We start from the raw sequence: 12,482 nt of genomic DNA, 5'->3' as shown, positions 1-12,482 counted from the left end.
CTGTATGTTTGCCTGTCCATTAACAAGTTGACCTGGCATTTTTCCTGTAACATTTTTGTTTTTCCTTCCACACACTGAAGTTCTGCCCTCAGCCAAAGCCCACTGCTCATGGACAGGTCTTGCTCCTGCCCCAGGGACCTCAGTGGTGGTAGGCAGGGAATAGAGCATTTGCAAGTTGAAGCTCAGGAAGGAAGGGAGGGCTCAGTAACTGATTCATGGACCAGCCGCTCTGGCTTCACCTGGGAGCTTGTTACACATGCAGAATCTCAGGGTGTAAACCTATTCATCAGAATCCGCATTTTAGCAAGATTCCCAGGTGATTTGTGTGCACATTACACTTGAGAAGCACTGCCTAGAGTGTTGTGATTAACCAGGCTGCAAGCTAAAATCACCCAGGAAGCTTTAAAGCTCCCAATGCCTAAACTGTAGCCCAGACCAACTGAATCGGGGACCCAGGTGATTTCAGTGTGTAGCCCCAGGGAACAAGCCCTGGTAGAGAATATCCTCAGTTTACTTTTCCTCCACAACAGATCTAGCAACTAGCAGGACTCAAGTAGGTCTTTAGGCGAGTGTAAAAGATCGTTCAAACATTCAGTCAGCAAAAATGTAATAACACCTGCCGGGCGCAGTGGCTCATGCCTGTAATCCCAGCACTTTGGGAGGCCAAGGCAGGTGGATCACCTGAGGTCGGGAGTTCGAGACCAGCCTGACCAACATGGAGACACCCCCATCTCTACTAAACATACAAAATTAGCCGGGCGTGGTGGCACAGGCCTGTAATCCCAGCAGTAATCCCTCGGGAGGCTGAGGCAGGAGAATCGCTTGAACCCGGGAGGCAGAGGTTGTGGTGAGCTGAGATTGCACTCCAGCCTGGGAGACAAGAGTGAAACTCCATCTCCCCCCCAAACACAAACAAATATATATATATATATATGTGTATATATATATGTGTGTGTATATATATATATATGTATATATATAAAATAACACCGACTATGTGCCACGTACTGAAAATACAGAGGCAAACAGAGACACAACCCTGACTTCCTAGCACTTACAGCATAATGAAGACAGACCTCTGTCAGTAAATGCCAGTACAGTCTGTGCTACAGAGGGGACATGTGGGACGGTATGGTAGGGTGCAATGGGAGGCCTTGACATTTCTGGTTTGTAAAAACAAAAATCATGCCATCTTTCTCCTGTCCAAACTGAGAGATGCTTAAATGGTATTACCAATGCCTTGATTTCAGACCTGAGTTTCAAACCTGGACTGGGGGACTAAAACTTACATTTCTCTGTTGAATGATGGATAAGTTCAGCTTGGAGAGAGCAGGTGAAAGACAAAGTGGTGCCTCAGCAACAGTCTGTTAAAGTCCAAAGTATACATTACACTTTGGGCCAGGCAGGAGTTTGGTACAAGCTAAGTAAATAGTTTTTCAGTGTCTCTGATCTTACATTATAAGGGAAAACTGGAAGTTCATCTTGGGTGACTTCTCATCTCCCGCGGAAATTTTCTTACAGAGAATTACAGAACTTTGGCCACCCCCTGTTTAATATGTTCCCTAATGGCCACAGCAGGAAAGAGCAATTAGCAAATTCCTGAATATTTCCTTCACATCATTTCCCAAAGCTTCTTTATGTAAGTAAGAGGTCCAGCCTTCATTACAGGCTTTTAGCAAATTAAAGCTATTTGCATTTTACAAGCATATTTGAATTCCACATACATTGCATCTCACACCAAGACATCACGTTCATTAGATAGCTTCATCTCTAATCAAGGCAGAAGGCCTTGAACAAATAATTAGCCTTGAGACTAGAATTACACATTAAAATAATAAATGGATTTGCTAAGGCCACAAAGAAATGCCACTGGGGCATTCTAGTGTTGTTCCACCCTATATTAATGGTTTCAGGTCAAATACTGCTAAAGTAAACTTGGTGACATTCACGTTGTTTTGGAAATGTTGGTATCACGGCGACCAAATACAAAGCATTGTCCCTGGGCCATTGTTATCCAAACTTGTTTAAGCATAAAAATGGCCTGGGGTGCTTGGTAAAAAGGCACGTTCCTAGGCTCCTGCCCACTCTGCTTGAGCAAAGCAAGGGCCCAGAAATATGACTTTTTGATTAAGTACTTGGGGTGGGTCTTCAATTGGGAAAGTTTGAAAAACGATGCTCGCAGCAGCAAGGTACAGCTAGTTGAAGAGGCCCAAACATTCCAGGGGAATTTTGGAGGGGGGGTTTTGAAAGTCTGATCTGGAACGTGAAAATGGTCCCCCTGCCCTGCGTCTCTCCTTGGTCTTTAGGAGCTAACGCATGGTTGTTTCTATTGGCTGCAGCATAGGCCAGAGGCAGCTGCTGTGTCTGGGCAGGGCTCTGCTTCGGAAATCCAAGATCCTGGTCCTGGATGAGGCCACTGCTGCAGTGGATCTAGAGACAGACAACCTCATTCAGACAACCATCCAAAACGAGTTCGCCCACTGCACAGTGATCACCATCGCCCACAGGCTGCACACCATCATGGACAGTGACAAGTGAGTGTAGGGGGACAGGGCTGGACACGGATGGCTTAACCCTTGCTCAACAGTAACAGTGTCAGCCGGGAAACACCTGACGGCAGAAGGTTTAACCACCACCATATTACTGATGAAGAAACTGAGACTTAGAGATGTCAAGTAATCTGGCCAAAATTTTACATCAAGCGAATGAAAACGAACAAGGTTAAGGGAACTATTCATATCTTGAGGGTAAAATAGGAAACTGTGTGTTGTAACAATTAACTGGGTATGGGGAGGTGGAAGCTCAAGCCGTGAGAGGCAGATGTTGACCGTAGACCTTCCTAACTGTCCTGAGCCTCAGCTGCTGCTCTGTAAAACAGCTAGAAGCTTTCTATTCCTTCCAGCTGTGTCATATTACAATCAAAAGTCAGTAATCTTAGAAAGCTGTTTGGAGATGATAGGCATCCTTCGTAAACCAATCTATCCTTAAACAATGTGCACTTCTTTTAAAAACTCTTGTAAATTGACTCATACTGCCTGTATTCTTCTATTACTTGATTCTTTTGTTCAATGTTATTTGCAGAATTCATCCATGTTGATGTGAGTAGCTGTGGTTCATTGATTTTCACTGCTTTGTAGCCTTGTCTGACTATACCACAACTTAGTCCTGGTTATTCTTACAAATGTCTAGACTTGAGATGCTGCTTTCTAAGACTTTTATTTCTTTCTTCCTTGTTTCAGGGTAATGGTCCTAGACAACGGGAAGATTATAGAGTACGGCAGCCCCGAAGAACTGCTACAAACCCCTGGACCCTTTTACTTTATGGCTAAGGAAGCTGGCATTGAGAACATGAACAGCACAAAATTCTAGCAGAAGGCCCCACAGGTTAGAAAAGGACTATAAGAATAATTTCTTATTTAATTTTGTTTTTTATAAAATACAGAATACATACAAAAGTGTGTATAAAATGTACATTTTAAAAAAGGATAAGTGAACACCCATGAACCTACTACCCAGGTTAAGAAAATAAATATCACCAGGTGCTTGAGAGACTCCTCGATTGTCTACCTCGATCGTGCTTCCTTGCTACCCACCCCTCCCAGGGACAACCAGTGTCCTGAATTTCACGACAATTATTCCTTTGCCTTTCATTTCCATTTTATCACCTTTGTATGTATCTTTAAACAACGTATACCCTTTTTTACTTATGTAAATGGACTGACTCATATTGCATACATCTTCTGTGACTTGATTCTTTTGTTCAATATTATATCTGAGATTCATGGTGATGCAAATAGGTGCATTATTTTTTCCACTGCTCTGTAGTCTGGCATTGTATGAATACAGCACAATGTATCAGTTTTAATATTGGGGATCGTTAGCATTAGTCTCAGGTTTTTCAAAATTATAAACAGTACTGCTGTGGACATTCTGGTCTACATCTCCTGGCTCATATGTAAGAGTTTCTCTAGGGTATAACCTAGGAATGGAGGGTACGCACATGTTTACATGCACAAACTAGCTGATGCCAAACTGGTAATGCCAACTGAAAACACTGCTGTCAATGTGATGAATATGAATTGATGTATCATTGAGAATTTCATTTGCATTTCCCTAGTATCTATTGGGGATGAATATATTTTCATGTTTCTGGGGCATTTGTATTTCCAATCGTTTTTTAAATATTGTGTCTGATAATTCCAATGTCTGGATTCTTTGTTTACCTATTGTTTCTGTTGGTTTTTACTCATGGTATTTTATTTCCTTGTATGTCTTGTGGATTTTTATTATAAGCTCATTCTCCTTAAAACTTTATCTGTGGACATTCTTTGAGGCCTAAATTGACTGTGAATTCTTCCTAAGGGAATTGGGAATGCTTTAGCCTGTTGCCTGGGGCATTACCCAGAACCTCTTTGAATGAAATTCTTCACTAAGGGGTTTCAAACCACAGTGCAACTTCAGACCACAATCTTGTACAAGAGCCAGCTTGTGATTTACAAATTCTCGAGGGAGAGTGACAGGTTGGAGATGGGGTGGGGTTTTGTTGTTGTTCTTGTTGACTCCTGCATTCTGCATGGCAGGACCTAGGCCCCTTTTCCTATACATTGCAGGTATAACCCTTTCATGACACAAGTTCATCAGAGGGTTTTAGTCTGCCCCGTGGCAGACCTTGGCTTTATCTCTGGCCTTGGCATCCTACATTATCAACAAAGTGAGAGTTTAAGGTCTCCTGGGCAGGAGATTTCAGAAGCCAGCCTAAGTTTTGGGCCTTCCTCACCTCCTAGGCCCTTTGTGTCAGGTTCTTTTGGGTTCTTCATATTCCTAACCTTCCTTTCAGTGATGTAATGATAAAGATTTTGATTTATTCAGCATTTCACCATCTGTTTAGTGAGGTGCTTAGCATTAAACTTCTGAAATGAAGGGCATATAGCCAGTGTAAGCGTACCTCTGGTTTGCCCTGAATAGTTATGGGTTACATCTGTTTTCCCAAAACAATAATAGCTCCCCGTTTCACACACACACAAAAATTGTCTCATTTGTATGATAAACTTGTGTGCCTCCTACACATAGCCCTGTGAATTAGATTTTGAATCACAGCATGGATGGTGATCAACAAAGTTGTATAAATATTGAAGTGTTGGCTGGCGGGGGGGCGCTATTCATGGAGAATCCCCTCCTTAATTCTGCAAACTAGATCTAGTACATTGTGAATATTCTATAATCATTGGCTATTTTTTACAGCTAGCTTTTCAGATCTATACCTGCTTATGTACATGAAATGTAGTTCCTGTAAATTGCAGATTAGTGTATATTAATCTAAGATGCCATCAATTGTAAAATACCTGTTATTTTCTATACCATGAAGAAAGGATACTGCCAATTAAACTTTGGCATGCATTGTTGGTAAAATGCATCCTACTTGTGGAAAAAAAATTAGCATTTTAAGATTAACACAATAAAATACCTGTAAAGCTCTATAAGAGCTAAGTCATGTCCTTTTTTTCTGCTATTGATCTTTGTTCTTTTTTCCTGATTGTTCCAGTCTCTATTGCTCTTTTAATCCAGTATCATCATCATCATCATCATCATCATCATCACTTCCCTTATCTCTTTTTCTCAACTATTTCACTGCTAGGTAGCTAACTACTGTTTTCACCATCTATTCTTTCTAATCATTAGAATTTCAAAAAACTGCTTTTTTATTTTTTTTTAGTGGTGTTTTAAAAATTTTTTTATTTTTTTTTTTTTTTTTAGTGTTTATTTTGAAAGCACATTCCATACACGCAAACTTGCCAACTTGCTTCTTTTTTTTTTTTTTTTCCAACTTGCTTCTTAAATGAGTTTTTAGACATAGAGCATTGAGGGGGACAGGAGGAACTTTGGAAAACAAAGGAACTATTTATGCTGACTGCAGAAGCCAGAGAAATGCAAGCTAGGTAAAGCACCAACGGTAAAAGTGAAACTAAAGGAGAAGCCTGACACTTTCTCAATTTGTTTCTCAAACAAAATGGTCCAGGTTGATGTCGATATAGTTATCACTGGAGAATTTTGAAGATTATCAACCATCACTTATTTATTTAGCTTCCAGTAAATGTCTGACACTGTGCCAAAAAGCTGTCTAGGGCAGGCACTGTGGCTCACACCTGTAATCCCAGCACTTTGGGACGCTGAGGTGGGCGGATCACCTGAGGTCAGGAGTTCGAGACCAGCCTGGCCAGCATGATGAAACCCCATCTCTACTAAAAATACAAAAATTAGCCAAGCATGGTGGCACATTCCTGTAATCACAGCTACTCAGGAGGCTGAGGCAGGAGAATCGCTTGAACCCGGGAGGCGGAAGTTGTAGTGAGCCGGGATCGAGCCATTGCACTCCAGCCTGGGCAACAGAGCAAGACTCCATCTCAAAAAAAAAAAAAGCTATCTAATATAAACTAAATAAAGATTACTTTCCATTGTGGCCTAATTAATAACCCTTTCACAAGCTTTATTTCACTTACCGATTTCAGGGACAATTTTAGATAACTACCTAAAACCATACATTCCCAAATTCCACCGTATCTTCACTGTTTTTCACTGATGTTTCGGGCACTTTCTGTGCCCTTCCCAATTCTTCTGGGTGCATGGAATCATAGTGTTTCAGAAGTAAAGGAGCCTATGCCCATTGTTAAGCTACTATCTCTCAGTTTCAAACCTACCCTTTTAGATTTTGCTCTGTGATGCTGGGACTTACAAGTCTCATTTCTGCTTTGCCAACTATTCCTATTAAGTTCTGACGATAGGAGGTGCTGGAGGGACACTGGACGCAGGCTGGATGAGGAAGAAAACGTGCTCCTTCTCATTGGCTCTATTGCTATTAGCGCCACTCTAACAGTTTCTCTGCAGCAGCAGTTCTCACAAGTAGCCACGTTGATTTTAGTTTGCAGTTTTTCAACATTCACAGAAACAGTGTCGTCAGGCCCAACACCAACACCAGCTGAGCAGCGTCCCCTTTTTCAGAAGCAATAAACAGACTGAAAGAAAACAAACTAATTTTACATTGATACATTGGCACAAACAGGAAGAATAAGTCTATAAAAATATAAAGAATAAACCTATAAGAATAACCCATCAGGCCTACATTTCTGGCAGAATAATTTTGCATAAGCACTTTTGGAAACATCCTTAGAATAAATTTGTTCTGTTTATATAATAGAATGAGAATGCATCTAACCACAAATGCATACTGATCATGAATTTATTTTAGAATTAGCAAACAATATTGTACAAACATTGATATTTAAATCTCTAAGTTCCTGCAACTTAGATTTAGTTAGCAAAGACTATAGTCTACTCTGAATTTGGTCTTCCACATGGACTAGACACTAGACTGGTTTTTTGAAAGGTTTCATATTGTTAGAAAATACCATAAGTAGGCCAGGCACAGTGACTCACACCTGCAATCCCAGCACTTTGGGAGGCCTAGGCAGGCTGGAACGCTCAAGCGCAGGAATTCGAGACCAGCCTGAGCAACAAGGTAAGACCCTGTTTCTACAAAAAAAAAATGCAGAAAGTTAGCCAGGTGTAGTGGTGCATGCCTGTAGTCCCAGGTACTCAGGAGGCTGAAGTGGAAGGATTGCTTGAGCCCAGGAAGTCGAGGCTGCAGTGAGCTGAGATCACACCACTTCATTCCAGCCTGGGTGACAGAGTGGGACTCCAGCTCCAAAAAAAAAAAGAAAATATCATAAGTAAAAGATTGTAAAAATGCATAAAACAATTGGCTGTAAAAAGCACTCCATTGTCATAGCCCTCCTTTTAATTTCATATGCAAGTAGTTATGCTGTAGAATTTAACTGTTACAATATAAAAAGCAACTATTTATGGAAAAAGTAGAAAAAAGGAGAAAATGGCCAAGTGCAGTGGCTCACACCTGTAATCCCAACACTTTGGGAGGCTAGGCAAGAGGATCATTTGAGCTCAGGAGTTCAAGACCAGACTGGGAATATATGTATGGCAGTGTTTCTTTAAGGTAAATGAACATAAAAATAGAGTTTTAGGAAGAAAAGAAAAACTAGGCTAGTTTGGTTCTTACTGAATTTTGAAAATGGACTACAATAGAGCTCCCTTTTCAATTCTAACAATCAAGGCCTTGGTCACCATATTGCTAATCTCTTGATTAATCCTCTTGGTTCTCACTTGATTTCCATCTGGGGATTATGCCTGACAAACACTATCACAGATTTCAGATCCATCTGCCCTGTTCCTTGGCAGCCATCTTTGGGACAATTACTTAATGCTCAAGCCTGCAGACCAGGGGTGTCCAATCTTTTGGCCTCTCTGGGCCACACTGGAAGAAGAATTGTCTTGGGCCACATATAAAATACACTAACACTAATGATAGCTGATAAGCTAAAAAAAAAAAAAAAAATCGCAAAAAAAATCTGATTATGTTTTAGGAAAGTTTACAAATTTGTGGTGGGCCACATTGAAAGCCATGGGCCACATGCGGCCCATAGGCCATGGGCTGGACAAGCTTGCTATAGACACTCGTTCTTCCCTGGGAAACAGCTTCGTTGTCAGGAGATTGTGGATAGCACTGGTTGTACTCTTTGCCCTGGTCACGGGTATTGCTCTTGATACCTGGTGCTAAACAATATCTTTGCCTGGCTGGCTTCTTTTTTAGTGCTCCTCTGCAGGAAACTTATGGTCTGGTTTGTCAGGGTTTGCATTCTGGTAACATAAAGGTACCTTTTGGTATAATAAGTATTTGCCTGATTGACACGATTATTAGGTCCAATCTGTAAACCAATTACTCTTTGGCCAGCTTTTCATTGCCCTTAATCCAACAGTCTAATTTCTCTGCATACTTGACTCCAGTGTTAATGGTTGAACAGAATTCTTTTATTTCAGTTGGACCTAGAGTAGGGGTATGGCTCTGGGGCCAAATTTGCCCTGCTACCTGTTTTTGCAAATGAAGTTGTACTGGAACACATCCATGCTCCTTTGTTTCTTTGTCATCTATGCCTGCTTTCATGTTACAGAGTTGAGGAATTGGCCCACAAAGCCTAAAACATTTACTATCTGGCCCTTTAAGAACAGGTTTGCTGACCACTGCTCTAGAACCACCAGTGTAGTCTGGACTGGGTCGTGATTCCATGCTCAAAAAGACTATTTGCTGGCTGGGGGAGGTGGCTGACGCCTGTAATCCCAGACTGTGGGAGGCTGAGGTGGGCGGATCACCTGAGGTCAGGAGTTCGAGATCAGCCTGACCAACATGGAGAAACCCCGTCTCTACTAAAAATACAAAAAATTAGCCGGGCATGGTGGTGCATGCCTATAATTCCAGCTACTCGGGAGGCTGAGGCAAGAGAATCAATTGAACCCGGGAGGCGGAGGTTGCCATGAGCCGAGATTGTGCCATTGCGCTCCAGCCTGGGCAACAAGAGCAAAACTCTGTCTCAAAAAAAAACAAAAACAAAAACTATTTGCCTTTAAAATGTCATGTGGCTTCATACCTGTGATAGAATAATGGTCCTTAAAGATGTCCACATCCTAATCCTCAAAGCCTGTGAATATGCCACCTTCCTGGGGAAAAAAGGACTTTAACTGATGTGATTAAGTTAAAGGTCTTCAGATGGGGAGAGCACCGTGGATTGGCCAGGTGGGCTCAATGTAAACACAGCGTTCTTATAAAAGAGGCAGGACAGTCAGCGTGAGAGCGTGCTGTGATGATGGGTGGAGAGAGACAGTTGGAGGTGCCATGCTGCTGGCTTTGGAGATGGAGGGAGTGGCTACAAGCCAGGGTATGCAGACCTTAGGAGTCGGAAAAGGTAAGGGAATGAATTCTCCCCTGGAGCCTCCATGAGGAACCAGGCCTGCCAACACCTTGACTTTAGCCCGGTGGGACTAATTTTGAACTTCTGACCTCCAGAATGCTGAGATAAATTTGTTTTAAGCCACTAAATTTATGGTAACTTGTTATAGCAATAGGAAACTAATAAACGTAAGTCCAAGTAGCTCTGATAAAACTGCCACAGTTCTTCAGCTAAAGTCAGTTTAATAACAATTCACGGATCTTCTTCATTAAATCCCACCGTAGTTTGAATATGTAGAGGGTCATGCTGCCTTTTAAGCCCAGCTAAAAGCTGGTTGCAATACTCATGCCTGGCACCCCTTCTATCAAACTGCAAAAATCTTATTCAGTTTGAACAGAGTTGCAGGTATTTTCTTGATCTCAACTGAAGGCTGTAGTGAGGGCTCTTGTCAAAGTGAGTCCTGTTGATTTTGACGGCGGCAGATTGAGAATTTCTCACCCTCAGCTTCCCTAACTCTGGACCTCTGGGGTGACTGCTGTGAGAAATGCTTGGGTGAGACGCCGAGGCGTGGTTGGTCCACAGGCATTGCTCTGTGCCGTGGTCCTGCTCCGTCTAAGGACCTGTCAGGGTTGCTGCAGGGTCTCACCCAGCTGCCTGCTCCCCAGAAATGTTTCCTGAATGAATACATTGCTGAGACTCTAACCAGAGGCTTGCTCCCTTCCACCACCATCCCACAGCCTATCGCTGGGAGGGCACTAATTCTGCCCCTCTCCTTGAGGGTCATCTCTTGAGTGTTAAGCCATAGGTATCCCTATGTAGCTTGCAAAATCTGCAACTTGTGGAAAACTCCCTTCTCGACATATGTAAAATGCTAATGCTGACCTGCACCAACAGTTGCAGCAAAGTTCTAGCAGAGGCTGTGGGACATAAGCCAGGGGCTCAGACAGATCAGAGTCCACTGCCCCTGCTCTGCAGCACTGGGTGATCTGCCACACATGGCAAAGGTAAAACCGTGAAGACTTCAGCAGTATCATGTACCAACAGGTGGGAGAGTTTAACGCCCCCTGAGTTATGTGGTGACCAGAGAGGGGATTTAGCATGAAGTATTTAAAGCTGGAGGTTTCTTGGTCCTCAAGCATAAGGTTCTGCAAATGAAACACAGTTCAGAGTGCAACTGTTTTCTTCTAAGGCCCGTTTGTACTCCTAATCCTGAACTAACACCGTCATCAACAGAATCCAAGCTTCACAATCAATTAAAATGGGGTGACACAAAATTCAATCCTTATTGAAACTGAGCTCCTCTGGAGCTCACATTTCATGAAAGTTTGTGGACATCATCTCACTGGATTCTCACATCTCATTGGATCTGTTCCTGAGAGGAAGATATGTCTATATACAATAATCAGAGAGGAGGCCCCATATCTATGTTTACACGTGATAGGTTGCCACCATCAGTCCCTGTCGTGGGACTCGTGGATGAAAGCACAGCTGAAGAGCTACTTCCAGATGGAAGGGGAGAAGAATCAGGAGGTAAGTCAGCAAGCTGGATTTAAGAATTTTCTTTGACATTTCGTTCTAGAGTGTCTGAAACATCTGACACCCTCTCCTTCCTTGGTTTTTGTAAATCCTACTTTTCTGACAGTAAAAAGTCCTACTTTAAAAAGTTGTCTAAACAGGTGCTTCTCAAACTTTAATGTGCACACAAGTCACCTGAGGATCTTGTTAAAATAGACTTTGATTCAGTAATGCTGCGGAGGTGGGCCCCTTGCAGTTCCAGCGAGCTCACAGGTGGGGCGATCGCAATGCCGCCGGCCTGGAGACCCCTTTTTTTTTTTTTTTTTTAAAAGAGACAGGTTCGGGTAGGGCCGGGCGCGGTGGCTCACGCCTATAATCCCAGCGCTTTGGGAGGCTAAGGCAGGCAGATCACCTGAGGTCAGGAGTTAGAGACCAGCCTAACCAACATGGGGAAACCCTGTCTCTACTAAAAATACAAAATTAGCCAGGTGTGGTGGTGTATGCCTTTAATCCCAGCTACTCGGGAGGCTGAGACAGGAGAATTGCTTGAACCCGAGAGGCGGAGGTTGCAGTGAGCTGAGATCACACCGTTGCACTCCAGTCTGGGCACCAAGAGCAAAACTCTGTCTCAAAAAAAAAAAGTGGGTTCTTGCTGTTGCCCAGGCTGGGATGCAGTAGTGCCATCATAGCTCACTGCAGCCTTGAACTCCTGGGCTGAAGGAGATACTCCTGCCTCAGCCTCCCAAGCAGGTGGGATTAAGGGCTTGAGCCACTGTGCCTGGCTCTGCAGGTCACATTTTAAGGAAGAAGAGCCTAGAAGATATCTGGTATTTAAAACAAAACTCATCTTTTTTTTTTTAATTATCAAAAATGATTTCTTTGAGATGAAGTAACTACATAGATTTTGCAGTACTATGGAATACTTATATTTAAAGTTACAAACACAGACTCATAAACTTGCTCCCATCCCAATTATCTCTCTTGTGCCTCTGCTTCCATTATTCAATTTCATATTTTTGATAGATGCTGATTTTTTTTCCATTCTCAATCTTATGCCCGAATCAGTTGATTTCTTTTCATTGGCTTTTCCTGCCTTTGGTCTGTTCTCCCTCCACAGCAGCCTGTTGATATTTAGCTATTTTTTTTTTTTTTTTTTTTGAGATAGAGTCTTACTCT

At 42.4% G+C, this 12,482-nt stretch overlaps 1 protein-coding gene across 1 annotated transcript in view; it reads left to right on the top strand.

Annotated features, from left to right (window-relative positions):
- ABCC2 (ATP binding cassette subfamily C member 2) overlaps positions 1-3,547 on the top strand; it is a 59,215-nt gene extending 55,668 nt beyond the window's left edge. The window contains exons 31-32 of the mRNA XM_030802429.1: positions 2,340-2,534; positions 3,240-3,547. Coding sequence (XP_030658289.1) covers positions 2,340-2,534; positions 3,240-3,369 — 325 coding nt within the window. The 3' untranslated portion in view covers positions 3,370-3,547. The remainder of the gene's footprint in view (positions 1-2,339; positions 2,535-3,239) is intronic.
- Positions 3,548-12,482: the final 8,935 nt, after the last annotated feature.

This window comes from Nomascus leucogenys, chromosome 3 (assembly GCF_006542625.1).
Source record: "Nomascus leucogenys isolate Asia chromosome 3, Asia_NLE_v1, whole genome shotgun sequence".
Classification (NCBI taxonomy): domain Eukaryota; kingdom Metazoa; phylum Chordata; class Mammalia; order Primates; family Hylobatidae; genus Nomascus; species Nomascus leucogenys.
This window is presented reverse-complemented; position numbering and strand designations above follow the sequence as displayed.